The sequence below is a fragment of the Odocoileus virginianus genome, chromosome 23 (assembly GCF_023699985.2).
Source record: "Odocoileus virginianus isolate 20LAN1187 ecotype Illinois chromosome 23, Ovbor_1.2, whole genome shotgun sequence".
Lineage (NCBI taxonomy): Eukaryota > Metazoa > Chordata > Mammalia > Artiodactyla > Cervidae > Odocoileus > Odocoileus virginianus.
This window is the reverse complement of record NC_069696.1, coordinates 34563911-34585731: the sequence shown is the minus strand read 5'-3', so window position 1 is coordinate 34585731 and position 21821 is coordinate 34563911. Positions and strand designations below refer to the sequence as shown.

At 38.5% G+C, this 21821-nt stretch overlaps 1 protein-coding gene across 2 annotated transcripts in view; it reads left to right on the top strand.

Moving 5' to 3' along the window:
* The window catches only part of TMTC1 (transmembrane O-mannosyltransferase targeting cadherins 1), a 288889-nt gene that overhangs the window by 257942 nt on the left and 9126 nt on the right, over positions 1–21821 (top strand). For both annotated transcript variants that reach the window (XM_070453869.1, XM_070453868.1), the window contains 6 exons: positions 10539–10641; positions 12697–12832; positions 13427–13571; positions 14500–14637; positions 15964–16086; positions 18427–18504. In XM_070453869.1, coding sequence (XP_070309970.1) covers positions 10539–10641; positions 12697–12832; positions 13427–13571; positions 14500–14637; positions 15964–16086; positions 18427–18504 — 723 coding nt within the window. The remainder of the gene's footprint in view (positions 1–10538; positions 10642–12696; positions 12833–13426; positions 13572–14499; positions 14638–15963; positions 16087–18426; positions 18505–21821) is intronic.

Sequence of the window (21821 nt, the reverse complement as noted above, 5' to 3'; positions counted from 1 at the left end):
CCTTCTTTCTCCCTACTGATAACCACTGGTTTGTTCTATCTATGAGTCTGTTTCGTTTTTGTTGTATTCACTAGTTTGTTGCATTTTTGAAATTCCACATATGAAAGTGAAGTGAAAGCACTCAGTCATGTCCGACTCTTTGCAACCCCATGGACTGCAACCCACCAGGCTTCTCTGTCCATGGAATTCTCAAGGCAAGAACTGAAGTGGGTAGCCATTCCCACTCCACAAGATCTTCCCTACCCAGGAATTGAGCCCAAGTCTCCTTCATTGCAAGCAGATTCTTTGCCATCTGAGCCACGAGGAAAGCCCAATTCCACATATAAGTGATATCATACAGTACTTGTCTTTCTCTGATTTATTTCACTTAACATAATACCCTCTACGTTATTGCAAATGGCAAAATTTCATTCTTTTATATGGCTGTGTAATATTCCATTTCTATAGATAGATAGATAGATATAGATGTAGATATATTAATATGATGTATTATTTATCCATTTATTGGTTGATAGACTCTTAGATTGAGTCCATATCTTGGCTGTTGGAAATAATGCTACTATGATATTAGACTGCATATATCTTCTCAAAATAGTGTTTTGGGGTTTTTTGTATATATAATCAGGAATTGAATTGCTGGGTCATATGATAGTTCTATTTTTAGTTTTTGAGAAACTACTAGACTGTTTTTCACTGTAGCTGCATCAGTCTTTTTTAGATTCTTTTTCCATATAGGTTATTACAACCTATTGAGTATAGTTCCCTCTGCTATACAGTAGGTCCTTATTGTTTATCTATTTTACATATAGTTGGGCTCTTTTTTTTTTTTTTTTTGATAGCCATCCTGATGGGTGTGAGGTGATATCTCATCATGGTTTTGATTTGCACTTCCCTGATGATTAGTGATACTGAGCATCTTTTCATGTGTCTATTGGCCATCTGTGTCTCCTCTTTGGAAGAATATCTATTTAGGTCTTCTGCCTATTTTTCAATTAGGTTTTCGTTTGTTAGTTTTGATACTGAGTTCTATGAACTCTTTATATGTTTTGGGAATTAACTTCTTATCAATCATATCATTTGCAAATATTTTCTCCCATTCAGAAGGCTGTCTTTTTGTTTTGTCAGTGGTTTCTTTTGATGCAAAAGCTTTTAAGCTTAATTAGGTTACCTTTGTTTATTTTTGCTTCTATTTCCTTTACTGTAGGACACAAATCCAAAAAAATACTGCTATGATTTATATCAAAGTGTGTGCTGACTATATTTCCTCTGGAGTTTTATGATTTGTGGTCTTATATTTAGGTCTTACCCATTTTGAGTTTATTTTTGTACATGTTAGAGAATGTTCTGATTTCATTCTTTTATATGTAGCTGTCTAGTTTTCCCAGCAACACTTATTGAAGAGGTTGTTTTTCTCCACTGTATATTCTTGCCTACTTTGTTGTAGATTAATTGATGTAAGTGCGTAGGTTTATTTATGAACTCTCTATCTGTTCCATTTACCTGTGTGACTGTTTTTGTGCCAGTACCAAACTGTTCTGATTACTGCAGCTAGGTAGTATATTCTGAAGTCATGGAATATGATTCATGCTTTTGTTTTATGTGGGGTTTTTTATAGTGAGATTATATAATATTTATCTTTCTCTGACTTATTTCAGTTAACATAATGTCCTTAAGTTCTATCCATGCTACTGCAAATGGCAAGATTTTGTTCTTTTTTTGACCAAATAATATTCCACTGTGTGTATGCATATATGTGTGTGTATATGTTATGGATATATTATTTGTTATATGTTAATGGATATGTTATTTATCCATCCATCCATCAATGGACACTTTGTGTAGCTTGGCTATTGTAAATAATGTTGCAGTGAATATACAAGTGGAAATATCTTTTCAAGTTAGCATTTTTTGTTTTCATACTTACTAGTCACATATAGTTTATATCCTGTTCTTTTGACTTGCCATTATGTTATATATAATATTATACATATTTTCATACTGTTAAATGATCTTCATAAATACCATTTTAATACCTACTTACTAGTTTATGAAATGATGAATTATAATTTATATGATAATATCTCAACTGTTGGTCATTCAGGTTCTTGTGTGTGTCTGTGTGTATGTGTGTGTGAGTTTTTCTTCTTTATGATCCAGTATTTTGGATCATTTCCTAATGATAGATTTCCAGAAGTATTCCCATATCAAAGTGTATCTGCATATTTCATGACTCTTGAGATGCATTACTAAGTTGGTTTCTAAAAGAATGGTACTAATACAGTATGCCACCAGTGGTCTGTAGCCCCTGTCTTGAATGTTAGTGGAACATTTAAATGGAAATAACATGTGGACAGGTGACAGTGCAAGAGATCAGGACTGGAAAGATAGATTTAGGACTTCAAGTAAATGCATCTATACTATGGTTAGCTAATTTCTCTTAGGAGAAAATGGAAGAACAGTGTGTGGAGGAGAACCTTAAAGAACTGTTCAATTCAGTTCAGTTCAGTCGCTCAGTCGTGTCTGACTCCTTGCGACCCCATGAATCGCAGCACGCCAGGCCTTCCTGTCCATCACCAACTCCCGGAGTTTACTCAGACTCATGTCCATCGAGTCAGTGATGCCATCCAGCCATCTCATCCTCTGTCATCCCCTTCTCCTCCTCAGCATCAGGACCTCCTCATTTTGCAGATAGAAATATGAGGTGCACAGAATTAAGTTTGCTCAAGGTCATACAGATAACTAGTGTCAGGACCAAGTCTGGAGCCTGTAACTTGACTCCTCTCCCACTGTTTTCAGCCTATGATGCTGGGGTCCCATGATTGGACTATGGCAATAGGCTGTAGTTAATGAGGTTAGGTATACAAGTATCCATGTGGAAGAGGGGAGGAAAAATGATAGGGGAAACCCCGCAGGGTGGGTTGTCACAGATGTTAAATACATAAAAGGATGCAGAAGAAAGTTGCCACTCTGAGTCTACTGCAGCACAGAAGTCAAGAAAACAGAATAGAAAATAAACTCGTAGATTCAAAGTCTGGGTAGTCTCTGACTTACTAGTCTCTTTTGGTTCTCCGTTAGCATTCATAACTGGCGATACTCCAGCTTCACAGATAAGGTTGTAAACATTTACAAGCCCACCATCATTTTTAACCAGCCTCCTCTTGCCATAGATTATATAGCTTGCATTACACAGCAGTAAGGGAAATAAAGTTAACATTATCATCCTATAAATTATAACATTATCACTGTAAATTATTGCCAGCCTATGAAAAAACTCAATTAATTAATTTGATAACACATAAAATATGTTCCTTTAAGTGTCTGGGGATATGACTTTAACTGATACAAGAATGGAAAGAAAATTGGAACAATAAAATATAAATTAGAAGTATAGATCAAAAATAAGGTCAATTTCTCTTGTTTGACAAGTGTCATCTTTGGGGCAGATTCAGGCACATATACCATTGCATGTATGGTCAGGTCACCATGAGCTGAACCCTAGCGTAATAATTTATCGATTTAAGTATTCAACACTTATTTATTGAGCACTTAAGTATCACCAAGTATTAGAAGAAGTCGCAAGGTATGGGCCTTGACACATGGAACTTAGAGTCTAAAAGGGAAGAATACTCTTAGGGGAATAATTACTACCCTCTGCCCAACACCTCACCCAGTTGTGACAAATGTGTGAGAGTGTCACAGGGACCTGATCTCATGTGAGAATGGGTGTTTGGGGAGAGGGTCACTGCCCAAAGAGTGAAATTCAGCCTGGTACCTTAAGAACATATAGATATCAACGAGATAAAAAATCATTAGGAAAAGCTTTCTGGCTACAGAAATTAGATCAGGTGAGGACTGTGTGGTGGGGAACAGTGTGATTCCTTCCTCTTAAGGGAGCAAAGTCGTGTGCCTGGAAGTGCGTAGAATGAGGACAAAAGAACAGAACAGTTTGGAAATGGAGAAAGCTGTGGTTCCATGAACATGTAGCCCCCCTTCCACTCTTCCTGGTCTCTTTTTTTTGGGGGGGGGGTTTCTTTGGCCACCCTTTTCCTGGTCTCTCAACTGTTACACACTGTCACTTCCATTTGTCATACTTTCTCTTTAGCTTTTATGATTCTTGGCATTTCCTCCTTAAAGTGATCATTTCTTTCTTAAATTCACGGGGTAATGTTGATCACAGTCTGCTGGGTGAGGAGAAAATTGAGGATTAGAAATACCTAAACTTCTTGGTGAGGAGGAATGCCAAGTTAATTGATTCATTTCAGTCAAATGAGAAAGAGGATCAAAAATGTTGGCAGCACCTTTCTCATAAATGCCCATGTCAGTGACTGATGGGGGAAGAGCTGTTTTATAAAGAAAACAAAAGCAAAGGAGAGGGCAAGAAAAGAGGCATCTCTGCTTTACGTTCTGAGCCATTGTGTCTTAAAGAGCTGCTTGGAGAAGTCACTGACCTGAATTTAAATGTCAAGTGGTCCTACACTTGCCAGGCTTGTAATGGTAAATAGTCATTTGGCTAATGGGGAGATCCCTGACAGATCTGTGTGCTCACATCATCGGTCAGAGTCAGAGTACTGGGAAGCAGGCCAGACGCACAGCCGTGATGTCAGAGCACACAGCCTTCCCGCTCCATCTCTGTAGGTCCTTCACCACTTTGGAACATCACACCCTACACCTGCAGCAGTAAGAACATGTTACAGGCCATTCATTAAGCAGCTGTTCACAAAGGGTTGACTAGGCCCCCTGCGGTCCAAGAAGGTTTGTGCAGTTTTTACAATAGTCAGAGGTAATTTGCCTTTTTAACTCTCATTCTTTCTCGAGTGTACAGTAGTTTTTTATAAGCTACATGATGTATTCGCAGTCATGAAAAGAATATGAAAATATTCTCCCCTTTCCAACTGAATGTCTGTGTGAGACCACATTCCTTCACATACTTCAGCTAAAAAACATACAGAAATAGATTAGTATAAAAGGAGATATAAGAACTCAGCTTCTATCAATCCAGATATTTAAAATACTTGGTTTGAATCAGTTCTAATGAGATGGATGAAACTGGAGCCCATTATACAGAATGAAGTAAGCCAGAAAGATAAAGACCAATACAGTATACTAACACATATATATGGAATTTTAAAAGATGGTAACGATAACCCTATATGCAAAACAGAAAAAGAGACACAGATGTACAGAACAGACTTTGGGACTCTGTGGGAGAAGGCGAGGGTGGGATGTTCTGAGAGAACAGCATTGAAACAAGTATAGTATCAAGGGTGAAACAGATCACCAGCCCAGGTTGCATGCATGAGACAAGTGCTCAGGGCTGGTGCACTGGGAAGACCCAGAGGGATGGGATGGAGAGGGAAGCGGGAGGGGGGATCGGGATGGGGAACACATGTAAATCCATGGCTGATTCATGTCAATGTATGGCAGAAACCACTACAATATTGTAAAGTAATTAGCCTCCAACTAATAAAAATAAATGGAAAAAAAATAAATTAAAAAAATAAAATAAAATACTTGGAAAAGTAAAAAATAATACCAGTCTTCTCACTAATTTTTTTTTTTTTTTTTGCTTTGGAAAAATGTATTTTCTTATGAATGTGTTATGTTGGTTTATTATTTTAAGTAAATATAGTTTATTATCAGTTTATTAAAGAAACATCTCTGCTTCATTTCTGTTGTGGTAAACGTTCATAAATGTACATCATATAAACAAAGCTCTTTGGGGTCCTCGGTTGTTTTAGAGTGCAAACCAGAAGCTTGAAGATAGCTGCATTGAGCCCATGTCCATTTGCTCTCCTGATTGCTGCGGTTTGAACTATAAGAAATCTTTTCCAGACATATCAGTTGGCCCAAGAGAGTAAATGCCAAAAGGCCCCTTTTCAGATCTACTTCTCACCCTCCTTTCCTTGAGGTAAAAAGCATGCTATGCCAGTAATTACAGCAGGTACAACATGGAGATGTTGACAGTATTTTATCTCTCCCCCCGGGCCCTTTTATTTCCACCCCACTGAAAATTCTTTTGAGCCTTGGAGTGGGGCCCAAGGCTGCACACTGCCCATTTTTAACCACTGTCCTCGAAGGCTGACTTCATGCTGAGACGGCGGTTGGCTGGGGACTCTGGTGGCCGTATTATTTGTCAGAACTAATCTCCAGGTCACAAACATTTTTAATTAAAGTTGTCCTGTAAATAGCTTATATTCATTTCCTCTGGCTCTCACAAGTCAGTAGAGACTGGGTGTGATCAGCTTAGGTCAGGACATCTAGCCAGATGAGGTAAATGAAATTGAACTTGAAGGATTAAGAATACTGCTTTTGAAGATAAATGCACTGCCCTTCCAGAGAAGGTGAAATTTGTTTTAAATAAATACCTAGAAAGCATTTTTCTCCTGCACTGGTGGTTCCTTTTCGTTTTTTTAATAAGTGGAGTTAATCATTCTTTGAAATTTACAGTCAAGTGAAAGGACAAGAAAGACAGATATTGAAAGCATTTTTCATTGAACCCAAGTCTGGAGGCAGCCCTTGGGGATACCAAAGGCACAGGAATGTGATTACTTGCTCTAGACATGGATGGTCTTTTAAATCGCATTACTTCTTTGGACTTTGAAAATTGCATTTCTAGTGGAGACTCAGCTCATAAATCCAAAAATGGATTTTTAGATGAAAAAGGTGATCTCTTTGCCTTTTTGGAGCAGCCAGGAATACGGGGGAAAAGTAAAATTAAATCAGGCACAGCAGTAATTGCACTTGAAAGCTCTTGTATTTGACTTCAGCAACTTAGAATACAAGGACATCAATTTTATTCCTTTCAGGAAAAATATCTTTCAACTCTCTCACAGTTTAGTTATAAGGATATTTTTAAGATCTCAAATAGCACAGATTTTTTTCAAGCATATTTTCATATTATACAATTGCTGGGGTTAATGGTAACCTGCATTTCCCGGCATTTGAATCTTGGCAGGTGTAGAGACTCTATAACACCAGTCTGGGTGTCGCTCCTGTTTGCTTCCCAAGCGCCTTGCTTTTGTGACACTGTTACCAGCCATCACAGTGTCTCCCTCTTGCCCAAATCTCGCTGTCTTGTCTGTGAGGGTAGGATTGTCTGTTACCCACTCTTCTGTCTCCGCTATATACTTGACACGTGGGTGGTGCTACTACTTATACCCCTGGGAGACAGATGCCCAAGACATGGGGAGGAATGAAACAAAATGTGTCTATTTAAGGAGCTCAAAGACAACGAAACTACAGAATACAATTCAATGTGAGCAGTGTAGTAAAGAGGTAAGCGCAGTGCTCTTGAGTCCAGGTTCCCTGGCATCGTTACTGTGGCCGTATCAGGTGTCACAGCCCTGTCCACGAGGCATTTCCCATCCAAGCTCTTTAGTTAACCCTATATGAGAAAAACTAAGTAACTTGAATGTTCTTCCTTTTCATTTTTTTAAATCATCTCTGATTCAGAGGTCAGTAAACAATTTCTTAGAGGCAACCAGAGAAACAGTGCCCTGGCTAATCTGAACCTGGGTAACCATTTCTTTAAAATCTTGATTTTCTTGGGTTTTGACCAGTGTTAGTGTTTGATACGAATGCCATCTTTGTATTTAAATGTGCTCAACAAATACTACTCCTAGTAGTAGTAATAAGGGTAGAGGCTAACATGACAAAGCATGCTAGGCATTGTCCTGAGGGCTTCAACTGTTTTAATCCACTTGATCTTCAGAACAACCTTCTGAAATAGGTTATTCCTTTACACTTGGCAACACAGAGGGGAAGTAAAGTCACAGGGACAGTAAATGGTGGGGTTGGGATTCCAATCCATGTGCCAAGCACTGACAGCCCAATTCTTTTTTCTAATTTTATTGATGTACAGTTGATATACAATGTTGTGTTAATTTCTGCTGTATAGCACAGTGATTCAGTCGTGTGTGTGTGTGTGTGCGTGCGTGCTTGCACGCGCACATGTGCTAGGTCATTTCAGTCATCTCCAACTCTTTGCAACCCTATGGACTGTAGCCCACCAGGCTCCTCTGTCCATGGGATTCCCCAGGCAAGAATACTGGAGTGGGTTGCCCTCCTCCAGGGGATATTCCTGACCCAGGGATCAAATCCATGTTTCTTACGTCTTCTGCATTGGCAGGTGGGTTCTTTACCACTAGTACCACCTGTGAAGCCTATATATATATATATATATAAAACATTTTCATTTTTATATTCTTTTCCATTCTGGTTTATCATGGGATATTGAATATAGTTCTTTGTGCTATACAGTAGGACCTTGTTGTTTATCCATCCCAAACTCCCATTCCTTCCTTCCTCTCCTCCCCTACCCACCTCCCCCTGCCTTGGCCACCAAAAGTCTGTTCTCAATGTCTGTGAGTCTGTTTCTTTTTTGTAGTTATGCTCATTTGTGTTTTATTTTATATCCCACATACCATAGTGATGTCATATGGTATTTGTCTTTCTCTTTCTGACTTACTTTGCTTGGGATGATAATCTCCAGGTCCATCCACATTGCTGCAAATGGTATTATTGTGTTATTTCATTCTTTTTGATAGCTGAGTAATATTTCACTGTATAAATATACCACATCTTCTCTAGTCATTCATTTGTCAATGGACATTTAGGTTTTTCCATGTCTTGACTATTGTAAATAGTGCTACTATGAATGTAGGGGTACATGTATCTTTTTAAATTATACTTTGTTTGGATATATGCACAGGAGTGGGATTGCTGTATCATATGGTAACTCTATTTTTAGCTTTTTTGAGGAGCCCCCATATGGCAACCCAATTCTTAATCACTATGCTATGCTTTCTTTATCTATTACTGAAAACATGTGCTGAATGAATGGGCAAATGAATAAATATCTGATACTACTCTCTATTAATTCAACTGGGATCTTATGTATTTTGTGACTTACCTGTCTCCATTTAACACACACACATGTACACTCACCAATTTGTGAGACGTTCAGTGGGTGATGGGCCTTCCCAGGTGGCACTACTGGTAAAGAGCCCACCTGCCAATGCAGGAGATTTAAGGCATGAAGGTTTGACCCCTGGGTCAGGAAGGTCCCTGGAGAAGGGCATGGCAACCCACTCCAGTATTCTTGCCTGGAGAATCCCATGGACAGAGGAGCCTGGCAGGCTAGGTCCATTGCCAAACTGTGGCAATTGATGTGGGCCTTGCCACAAAGGGAGGAGTTGGAGGTATGCCTTTGAGGGAGCCTGTATTCCTATTGGAAGGATGCAGCTCAGAGATGGAAAGCGGAGGGTGATAAGGGAAGTAGCAAATGGTTTGGTAAGCTATAGAAATATTTTAAAAAGAAAAGGATAGGCAAAGCCCTCCCATAATCAGCATCAACCTCCACACCCACTTCCTTCAAAAACATCTCCCCCCAAAGTCAGACAGTATAGGTAAGAGCTAGCCATGCAAATGCAGCTGTTAGACAAATAGCCAGGCCTCCCATGAGTTTGAGCAAACTTCGGGAGATAGTGGAGGACAGGAAAGCCTGGCGTGCTGCAGCCCATGGGGTCACAAAGAGTCAGACAATAGTACTTAAGTATGTAGATTAAGAGAGATGGCATTGGTCATTCTAGTGAGAGTTAAGTGTCTTTAACTCTCTGTGTCAAATCAGATTTAGACTTCTTGACTTCTTGTTCAGTACTTAGGGCATTTTTACTCATAAGCTTAAGGTGTCATGTCTGAGAAAAATGGTGCTGTCCATTCCCTTTTCCTGTGTCTGTTTGAATACTTAGTAGTAGTAACTTCTGATAAAATTATGGACAGTGTCCATGATCAGAGTACACGAAAGGAACAGTTGCTCTGTGTTTTATGCCAAACCATTGCCTTTCACCTGACGTTCATAGCAGTACTAGGAAGTGGTTTACTTGAGAGTTATTGTTAGAACCTGAGTGGCTTTGAGTCATTAATTATCCATTACCTTCTATATTGTAAAAGAAAGTGTGACATGACAGTCTCAGATGGTCGTGGAAAATGTGCCTAAAAGCTAATTCAGAATTATTGAAATGTGTTAAAGTGGATCATTGAGCAAACTCCGGGAGATAGTGGAGGACAGGAAAGCCTGGCGTGCTGCAGCCCATGGGGTCACAAAGAGTCAGACACAACTTAGCTACTGAACAACCACCACCACCCTGTCTCACAGTAAGATCACCCACCTCGGGAGACATTCCTATATGAATGGATCACCTGTTTTCATCCAGAGAGTTGCTGGAATGGAAGGCATCCCATTCAGACATCCACTTTGAGGCTTTTTCTGTAGGGCAAATCCTTTCAGATGTTCCTTCTTAGTAAACATCAGCTGGTTTGTGCTGAAGGAACTAAACACAAGTATGATATCATTGATATCCGTGCAGTTGGCACTGACTTTAACTCAAAGTAAGTAGTGTTTGATCTTGGTGCCTATTGCATAGCAGATGTTCAGTAAGTTATTTTCTGCTTTTCCCACTTCTGTTATTCAATGTATTGCTGATTTAAAAGAAAAAAAAAAAACTCTCTCATGTATTTTTCTTTGTTCTTTTTTAAAGGAGAGATTTAAAGAAGCTGAGGAAATATACCTGGCTGGAATAAAGAAATGCCCAGACAGCTCAGACTTACACAACAACTATGGAGTTTTCCTAGTTGATACTGGTGAGATTAAAGAGAACCTGTTGAGATGAGATAATACTATCTAACAAGCGAAGTGGCAATCCACCCAAATAATGCTTCAAAAGTAGACCTAACCGGGCTTGGCAGGAAACTCACACTGACAGTCCCATTGTACTTGCTGTCAGTTTCCTAAATCTTCAGTCTCAGTTCGGTAAAATCTGCCCAGTTCTTATAATCAGATCATTCAGGGAAACTTCCCAGGTGGCCAAAAAGTGGCTTTGATGATTTAATGAGTAGCTGTCTCCTTTGAATAGCATTTATACAAGTTTATAAATCTATAATGATGAACTGTTCTCTACAATGATGTAGAAACTGCCTCTGAATCAATTTACAGGCAGATGGTAAATACTTTTCTACAGCTGATTTAAAAGTCTCCAGAATTATTTCATCATTCCTTATGTGATACTAAGGAACTGTTCCATTATAATTGATATACTCGTATAGAACAGGTGCTATATAAAATATACTTGCTTTATCTCATTTAATGTAAAACTTTACTGGGCAGGGATCCTGCTTTCTTTATGATTTGCACTCCCACATACTGTTGGCATGTGTTGAATACTTAGAAAGGATGAAAAGATACTTGAATTTAATATAAAAACACCACTTTGTTCTCATTAACTATTAGACTACCTTTCCTGCAATCAAATTCAATTTTAATTATTTTGTCGATATGAAATGCTCAAGAGGGTTTTTATTTTCTAGGATATTTGAAGCTCTTCTGTTCCATAGGACATAAATTTACATTCTGATATACCTAGGAAACATCCCTTATTTTTGCATGTAAAACTGTTTCAAAATTGTTTCATGGTGCCACCTGCTGGTTCATTAGCAACATAATAATAAATTAGGTATAAAAAATTTTACAAAAAAGGAAGAGACCTCCTATTGGCCTGATCTAGCCCTCTTCCTTCTACTTCAACAACAAAATATCCCACCCCAACTCCAAACCCCCAAATCTCCTAACCACTGTATACCTTTCCACACTCCCACTATATTCATGCTTTTGTTCTGGTATTATTCTCCCTCTCACCTGTGACCTATACATAGACCCTTACACATGCAGAGGTGTTTTTTGGCACCTCCTGGTCAAACTTGCATCCAAAGAAGATAGACTTGAGAAGATGTCTGTGCAGGTAAACACACCATGTAGAACTTTAGACTATTCCACAATTCATTCACTTACATACAATTTCATGAGGAAGCTTCTTTGGGGAATCTCATCATACTGGAGAAATTTGGTTCCAGTTCTGGCCTTTATCCTCACTTGCCCTGGGATTTTTGTTGAGTTTCTTAATGTCTTTGCACGTCTGCGTCTATATCTGTAAAGTGATAATAATTTTTAATATCATTTAAATCCCAAGAGGGAACTAAGTGCTATCAAAAGACAGCTAAATAGGATCAAAACATCTGCAAAAATCATATGAGGTTATTTCACTAAAAGGTTTTAAAATATACAAAGCATTGGAAAAATGCAAGTTGGTATTATTATTATTATTAAAATCCCATTCAATAAATACCATCTAAACAAAAACATACTATTTTAAAAGATATTTTCAAAATACAGCAGCTGCCTGCTTATTTAAAGGAATGTCTCAATTACTAGGTTGCAGTAGACTAATTGTGGTAAACCCTCAGAAGTTGCTTCAGGACAGTTTTCTTTCTATAATAGCACATTCTACTTTGAATATAATGAGAAGCAACAGTAGCTTGTGTAAATAACAATCACTGGTAATTTCAAAACATCCTATCAGCTACAGCAATAGCCAGAAAACACTTTGATGAAAATAATATATTTAATAAAAGAAAGAGGTTTTAAGTGAAAATGAATAGTGAAATGGTCCAAAGTTAGGTGCGGGCAAGAAGCCAAAATGTGTGCTAATTTACAAACTGAATAATTGATGGTATGGCTGTAAGAAAAATAATCATCACCAGAAGAGAAATTAAAGAGTTCATATGTTAAAAAGAAAGAAAAAGGGTCAGTCTGTTTTATAACTAAGGCATGATCTGCTCTTACCAACCTACCACTGGTTGCAGGCTTTCCAGAGAAGGCAGTGGCCCATTACCAACAAGCCATCAAACTTAGCCCAAGCCATCACGTGGCCATGGTGAACCTGGGGAGACTCTACAGGTCACTGGGAGACAACGGTGTGGCTGAAGAGTGGTACAAACGGTAAAGTTTCTATTTTTCACTTTGTAAGTCACCCAAAGCCCCTGCAGTTGGCTATCAAAGTCTTAGTTAATTGGAAGAGATTCTTTCAGAATGCTAGCAAATTTTGCCAATGCAGACAAAACAGATTCTCCTCTCCAGAGAACAGTACCATAAATGGTACTATGAGGATAAATGATATCCTGATTAATGACATTTTTGCCTGCTGGTTAACATATGGTGCTAAACCAAGTTTGGAGTTTAATTCTCATTTTAGTTAGTCCATTGTTTTCTGAAGCTATGGACTTAACAACCGAAACTACAAATAGCAATTTCAAAAATGGATCTAAATGAAAAACTGCATACATCCAAACAAGCCTGTCTCGGTGAATGGAAAAGATCCTTGGGGCTCAATTTACATATTGCTAGGTCACTAGAAACATTCTTATAGTAAGAGGATGATGATCTTTTTTTAAACATTCTTCTTGATATATATAAAAAAAAGACCAGGTTGGAGCAGAGTCTCAAACCATAGACAGTGGTCCCTGAATCTAAATTTCAACCTCTGGAAATGTACCTATTAGAAGAAAAATGTCCATTTGTTTTCTCAAAATTCAGCGCCCTGCAGGTGGCACGCAAAACTGAGATACTGTCGCCTCTGGGAGCGCTGTATTACAACACTGGCAGATACGAAGAGGCTTTGCAGACTTACCGGGAAGCCGTGGCCCTTCAGCCTTCCCAAAGGGAGCTCCGCCTGGCACTGGTGAGTAGACAGAGGAAAGAAAGAGGATGGAGCAGAGAAGAAATGCATGGCATGCAATAGAGGAAGCTGTAGTTAGTAAGCCTCAGAAGCGGAACGAGAATGATATACTATATCCATTTAATGAATATTCACATAACCAGTGTTAGACCCATTCACCAGACACATGGACCCTAAAGACACTTTTATGTTTTTTTAAAAAAAAAATTTCAAACCTACAAAATTTTGCAAGAATTCTATATAGCATCCTGTAAATTATTTCACTCAGATTGATAAATTTTTAGCACTTTGATGCATTTATCACCCTCTCATGTATGTATTTATGTATGTATGTATACATGCATGTATGTGTATATTTAGATATGTGTGTGCATATACATATTATTAATACATGTTATTTTTTTCCTGAGCGATGTGAGGTTATCGATCTCTTACTCTTTATTTCTCAATGCTTCAGCATATAGTTTCTAAGAACAAGGATATTCTCTAATATAACCACAGAACAGTTAGGTATCAAATTTAGGAAAATTAATATTGACAATATTTTTTATTTCAATTTTGGGATCATTACTCTTCCTTTTCCTTAGATTTACAATAAAACAAACTTGTTTTCTTGTTTAAAACACAGTGTTCTGATGAGACCATAGGGAAAATTTCTCTTTCACATAGTCACCTTTTTTTAAAAGGCACAAGTCATTTCATTGAATGACTTTGATGTTCCGGCCATGCATGCACAAATGCAGGCACATGCCTACATAAAGAAACAAATGACAGAAAACTAAAGCCTATTATTAATAACTGTGGTAAGTCAGCCCTCTCTGTGAGTCACAAATAGATGCTGAGCACTTTTGTGGGAAATGTTTCCTGAATGATTTCTTTGATAAGATGATAACCAAGTGCCTTCTAAGCCCAGGTCCGTGTGGTTTTGTAGGCTCAGGTTTTGGCCGTGATGGGACAGACAAAAGAAGCTGAAAAGATGACCAGTCACATTGTGTCAGAGGAGACTGGGTGCCTTGAATGCTATCGCTTGCTGTCCGCCATCCACAGCAAGCAGGAGCAACACGACAAGGTAGAGAGCACGCTGTTTGGAATTGTCTGTGTTCATGGTACCTGTTGGGTGTGGCTCAATGAGCCTCCAGTCTGCACCCTCACAAGGGCGAGCAGTCTTGAACATTACCATTTGGCACTTTTCATAGATGCCTACTTGATTGCTTAGATGACCCCTTGAAATGCTGTTTTCTTGGTTTGTTCTGGGTCTGAAGGTTTTATGTGGTGTCATCTCAGTTTGTTTTCAGCTAACTCAATAAGGACTAACACTGGTATGTTTTATAATTTTGCATGTTCCCTCAAATATATCTTATAGAATCCTTATAACAACCCTTTAAGGCATGTCAATGGCCCTGTGTTGCAACTGTACTGTTTATCTTCATTTTTAAGTCACATAACCAGTAGATTCATGAACTGATTCAACAAAATATTTATCAAATGGAAATAAAGTGGTGTTGGGAAAAAAAAAACACACAAAAATTATTGCCCTTGTCCTCCTGAGTTTACAGTCGAAGAGGAGACAAAGATTGAACAAGTAATCACAAAACCAGTGCGGAATTATTGTTGTGCCCAGCGATGTCGTGAAGAGCAGCCTGGTTGCTAACAAGCATATCCAGGGAACCCGAGTAGTCTGGGCGGTCAGGTTCCCTCTAGAGTGACGTGAAGTTGAGGGTTGAGTGACGAATAGGAGGTATTAAACAAAAAAGGGCAGTGAATATCATTCCAAGCAAGAAAAGGCACATGCAAAGGCCCCAAGTCAACAGCAAATGACCCCGTCTGAGGGATGGGCTTGATGGATGGAGTAGGGGGCATGCAAGATGTAACCACAGCGGTTGCTGGTCACTGTATCCTAAGGCTTGGGACCAGGACAAGGGATTTTTTCCTTATACTGCAAGAAGCTTTGAGGCTTTAAGGAGAAGAGAGGCTTGTCAGATTTGTGCTTTGAAGGGACCTCTGGCTGCAGGGGGTGGGGTAGTGGGTGCTGGGTGCAGAGTGAGCACCAGGCCCCAAGATGAGGCTGCTGGAGTGGTCCAGATGGACATGTGGCCAGGGTGAAACATCCAACCCCAGATGTTGTTTCTTTTCAACAGGATCACACAATGTTCCTGTAAAGTGATCAAGGATATTTCATTTTCACATAAATAGGAAACCTGGAGTATAGGGAAATTATTTGGTCAGGGCTGCATTATTCCTCAATGAGAACATCAGATAAAATGAAGAATGTGTTTTGATCACCACTCATCACACTAGCCAATACATAAAAACAAAAAAAATGGAAGATATTGTTTAAGTTGGTTTTTCTTTATCTAATCTACACTTATTGTGTCTTAATTTCCAACCTATACAGGCACTTGATGCTATAGACAAGGCTCTCAAGCTGAAACCAAAGGACCCAAAAGTTATATCTGAACTTTTTTTCACAAAAGGAAACCAACTGAGAGAGCAGAACCTCCTGGACAAAGCTTTTGAGGTATAAACACTTAATGAAGTTGTTATTAAATATATGGATTAAAATTAATACTCTCTCAATCTTTAATGAAACATATACCTTGAAAGCTAAGATCAATGGCATGTTTGTAGAGTGAATTTTCTGATTACTTGACATTGGAAGTTTATTTTTTTTAATAATTGAGCCTCTAGTGTTTGACTAGTAGGAGTTCTACAATACCTCTGCATTGTTTTCAGAATTATCACCTTTAGCTTGATGTTTAAAGCATTCCGCATTTTGCCCTCAAGTAAGCTTTCCTTTCTCTCACTCTTTCACTCTCTGTTTGCCTTCAGTAACCCTCTGTTTCAGCTAGACTAGTGCCCCAAGGAACTTTGGCATTCCACAGGTCACTGTCCACCCCATCCACCAGTCCCTGAGGAATCCCACTTATCTACCAACACAGGCCTGTGTCTCCCTCAGGAAGCCCTCCAGACCATCCTTTCATCCAGTTACTTGTTTCCTATGAACTTCTAAAACACACTTCTGTCTCTATCAGTCATTTGAAAGCATTATTTATTGTGTTGTTAGATTTCTCTCTCTTCTCCATCTCCCCATCCTCTCCCCTCTGTGCACCTGCATGAGTGCTGGTTAGTTCCCTGTTTCGACTGCATTTTCCTTGTAGAAAGGACTGCTTCCTTCTGTGTTCTAAAGCATAATATATTGCATCTTAGAGGTGTTCAATGTGTGTATCTTTGGAATGAAACTGATAACCCACTTTGAAATAAAAAGACATTTACAAGCATAATGAAATGTTACAGAAATGCCATATATTTTCCTCAATAAAGCCACAGGTTATAATTAATGAAGTCATAGAATTATGCAAAAAAGTAAAATTTCAAATGATAAGATTGTTTTTGAAAATAAATAGTAAATGGCTTTTAAAATATTATTGGAAAAGCACATAAAGATATTTGGAGAAACTAATTTGAATGTGAATGTCAAAACAGAAATGGTGGCCTATTTGAGCAGAAACTGAATTCCTCTCTGCCTTGTGAAACTTTCAATGCTCTTTCTTTGATTATTTATAACTTACATGATCATTTGTATGAGTATTTATATGGTATCTCTATCTGTCTGTATTTTATATATTGTATTAAAAACAAAAGTATTTTCTAGTTACTTGACTAATGGATTAAATAGTCATTATGGCTTGATTTGTGAGTAGGAGTAAAGCCATTGGCCAATAATAGCAGCTACAATGTTAGCTTTTTAATGTATAATTCACACGTATTAAGTAATTTAATCTTCACAACAATCATATAAGAAAGACATGCTCATTGTCTTCATTTTATGACTGAATTGAGACTTAGAGCTTTTCTAACTTATTCAAGGTCACACAGAGGACAGAAATAAACATTTTATTCTGCTGATAAAAATTAACACAAGACATACTCTTCAGTTTATTTTAGCAACTTTTTAGCAACACAGTTTCTTAACATTTGCTTCTTTCTCCTCAAACTGAAGTAGAGGAGTGATGGCCAGATTCTAGTTATTTATGGATCTGTTCAGGTGGATTCTTATTCAGGAAAATAGCAAGGAACATTAATATATACACATGGATACTTAGCTTTGTAATTGAAGACAGTACTCTTAGGCTTTAGTTTTATTTAAAGTGACAACTCTTAAAATCAAAGCTCAATGGTGAATATACCCTTTGATTCAAAACTACATGCAAAATGTTAAAAATGTACTTCACAGATATGACATTGTGATACATGTTATTCAGACAAAAATTATTTGAGAAACAAGTAACTCTATTCAAACACTTTAAGATCTTTCACGGGGCAGAAGAAAAACAAAGGCTTTCTAATGATTAAAACTATCCTCTGGTAAAAAATTATTAGATGTCATTAAAGAAATACAGAATACCAGTCCCTGTAAGAATTTAAGCATGGGCTGAATAATCAGATCAGATTTTGTGAGAGGGTTAAGCTGTTTAGGAAACAAAGATTCTGTGATTATATTTTTCTTGCAAAGTCCATTTACAGTGAAAAGGTCTAAGAGCACCATTTTCTCGCAGATCGAGGCCAGTGGGAAATGATGCATGTAATAGGAATCACCTGCATGCCTGGCAGGCATCTTCAGCCTCTTTAAGTCCAAAGGTTAGCTCTGCAAGGAAATTACACATTTCAGTTTCCTCCACTTTAGAATCATCAGCTTTGAAAAATCATAGAAATAAAGGGAACACCTGAGAACTAGACATGACTGTTCATTTTATCAACTATTTAAATTTCCACATATGTAGAAAATGCTTTTGACAATCCTACAGTGTTAAAGATGGGTTCTCGTTTCCCAGCCTGAAGATATTTCTTATGTATTTAGAGCTATAAAGCAGCCGTGGAGTTAAATCCAGATCAAGCACAGGCCTGGATGAACATGGGCGGAATTCAGCACATCAAGGTAAGAAAATTATTCCCATTCATGTGAATCGGGTTTTCCTTTGTGTTTTCTCTTTCTTCCCTTTAAAAGTTGGGAAAACTATTGTTAATTTCCTCTTTGAATTCTTTGAATACTGAAAACATAGGTGCTTAAAAGTGTTATTAGCAGGGTTTATGTTCACTTTATATTATCTAGACTTTGAATATCATGAAGCCCTTTTAAAAAACAAATCTATATAAATTAGATGTCATAATTTTATCATAAAGAAAATCATACATTAGGTATCATCATATAATAGATAAAGTCTGCTGTGTGAACTAAAGTTTTGTTGAAGCTACACTAATACAGCTTATTTTTCTGTAGCTTAACTCACTGTCAAGACATGGGGTTATTCTTTCTTATACTTACTGTATCATTTATTACCTGACATACTGAAAATCATGGTTGGTTGGTTGTTTTCAAGAGAAGCAGCTACCTTTGAGTTAATAACTGGAAGCTACCCTTGACAGGAAATCAAAGATTCATGGACGCTCATTCATGCATTCATTCATTTGATGAGCATTGCTAGAGAACATCCTATGTACCAGGTACATGTCTAGGTATTGGGAATAATGCAGTGAACACAAGGCAAAAATACCTGTTCTTGTGGAGCTAACATTCTAGTAGGGGAAAACAGGCAAAAACTAAATACGTGTGTGTATGTGTGTGTATGTGTGTGTGCATGCTCAGTCATGTCTGACTCTTTGCAACCACAGGGACTGTAGCCCACCAGGCTCTTCTGTTCATGGGATTCTCCAGGCAAGACTACTGAGTGGATTGCTATTTCCTGTTCCAGGGGATTTTTCCAACCCAGGAATCAAACCCACATCTCCGGCATTGGCAGGCGGATTCTTTACCACTGTGCCACCTGGGAAACCCACATATATACATATACACATGAAATATATCAGATAGTGAAAAATGCTATAGAGAATAAAAGAATGAAAGAAGATAGCAAGTGCTGGGGGTAAAAGCTGAAATTTTAAATTGAGGTGGTTAGGGATGGCCTTAGTTAAAAAGTGGTGTTTCAACAAAGATCTGAAAGGAGCAAGCCACATGGCAAAAGTAAGACAGTGTATGTGCAGAGGTTCTGAGGTATGAGTATGCCAGTGAATCTGAAGAATAGGGAGGAGGCAGGTGAGAGAAAATGATAGAAGGCAGGGCGGAGAGGTCACAGGAACAGATGATGCAGGGCATTGAAGGAAGGGACTGTGAGGTCTTCAGCTCTTATGCCAAACAAGTTGGGGTCCTTGGAGGACTTTGAGCAGAGAAATGCAATGGTCTTACATGATTTTAAAGGATCACTCTTATTTAGCTAGCTTATTTTCAGGCTTCTCTCAACCTTTACCCCGACAAAATAGCAAGATGGTGATTATAATTTAAACAAAGGATAAATAGGGTTTATGATTAAGTGGGAACTGATCACTCCCAGAAACACAACAAAATGAAAATGTGATCCAAAACTATACAGATGGAAGGGAATAATAGGATAGGATAGTCTGTAGCTATTAGCCTCGATCTAACAGAGGAACACAGGGCTTCCCAGGTGGCACCAGTGGTAAAGAATTCACCTGCCAATGCAGGAGATGCAAGAGACACAGATTTTATTTCTGGGTTGGCAATACTGCCTGGAGGAGGAGATGGCAACCCACTCCAGTGTTCCTGCCTGGGAATCCCATTGAAAGAGGAGCCTTGATGGCTACCGTCCATGGGGTCGCAAAAAGTTGGACACAACTAATCAGTCCAATACAGATATATAGATCAGGCACATGGCTTGGATGTGGTCATTTTGATGTCTCCATCAGGATGCAGGATTATCATCCTGAGGCCTTCAAGAACAAACATTAACTTTCTGTGACCTTTGCCTTGCCAGGAAGTATGTGCCTCGAGCAGTATTATCCCAGTCCTGGGCCCTACTCCTTGCCTGAGTCTGGGTGAAGCTTAGGAAATACTGAGGTCTGAAGCAAGGTTGATAGTTGGAATAAAACTTTGCAAGGAGATGACACAAACATAGGGAAGGAAAGACTTGCTCATACTATTGGCAATAAAAGATGATATTTTTCATAAATTTCTATTTAAAATGAAATGGATGAAGTAGAAAACCTGTAATACATTTTTTATTACTGGAGTTTCCCTTGTGGTTCAGATGGTAAAGAAAGTACCTGTAATGCAGGAGACCTGGATTTGATTCCTGGGTCGGGAAGATACCCTGGAGAAGGGAATGGCAATGCACTCCAATATTCTTGCCTGGGGAATTCCACAGATAGAGGAGCCTGGCAGGCTTCTGTCCATGGGGTTGAAAAGAGTCAGACGCAACTGAGTGACTAACACTTTCACTTTCATAATCAGAGCTCCAAAGAATAGCAAGGAGAGATAGGAAAGACATCCTAAGTGATCAGTGCAAAGAAATAAAGGAAAATAATAGAATGGGGAAGACTAGAGATCACTTCAAAAAAATTAGAGATGCCAAGGGAACATTTCATGCAAAGATGAGCACAATAAAGGACAGAAATAGTATGGACCTAACAGAAGCAGAAGATATTAAGAAGAGGTGGCAAGAATACACAGAACTATACAAAAAAGATCTTCATGACCCAGATAACCACAATGGTGTGATCACTCAACTAGAGACAGACATCCTGGAATGCAAAGTCAAGTGGACCTTAGGAAGCATCTCTACGAACAAAGATGGTGGAGGTGATGGAATTCCAACTGAGCTATTTCAAATCCTGAAAGACGATGCTGTGAAAGTGCTACATTCAATATGCCAACAAATTTGGGAAACTTAGCAGTGACCACAGGACTGGAAAAGGTCAGTTTTCATTCCAACCCCAAAGAAAGGCAATGCTGAAAGAATGTTCAAACTACCACACAATTGCACTCATCTCATACGCTAGCAAAGGAATGCTCAAAATTCTCCAAGCCAGGCTTCAACAGTATGTGAACCATGAACTTCCAGATGTTCAAGATGGATTTAGAAAAGGCAGAGGAACCAGAGATCAAATTGCCAACACCCATTGGATTATAAAAAAGCAAGAGAGTTCCAGAAAAACATCTACTTTTGCTTTACTGACTACACCAACGCCTTTGACTGTGTGGATCACAACAAACTGTGGAAAATTCTGAAAGAGATGGGAATATCAGACCACCTCACCTACCTTCTGAGATATCTATATGCAGGTCAGGAAACAACAGTTAGAGCTGGACATGGAACAACGGACTGGTTCCAAATAGGGAAAGGAGTACGCAAGGCTGTATATTGTCACCCTTCTTTTTTATCTTATATGTAAAGTACATCA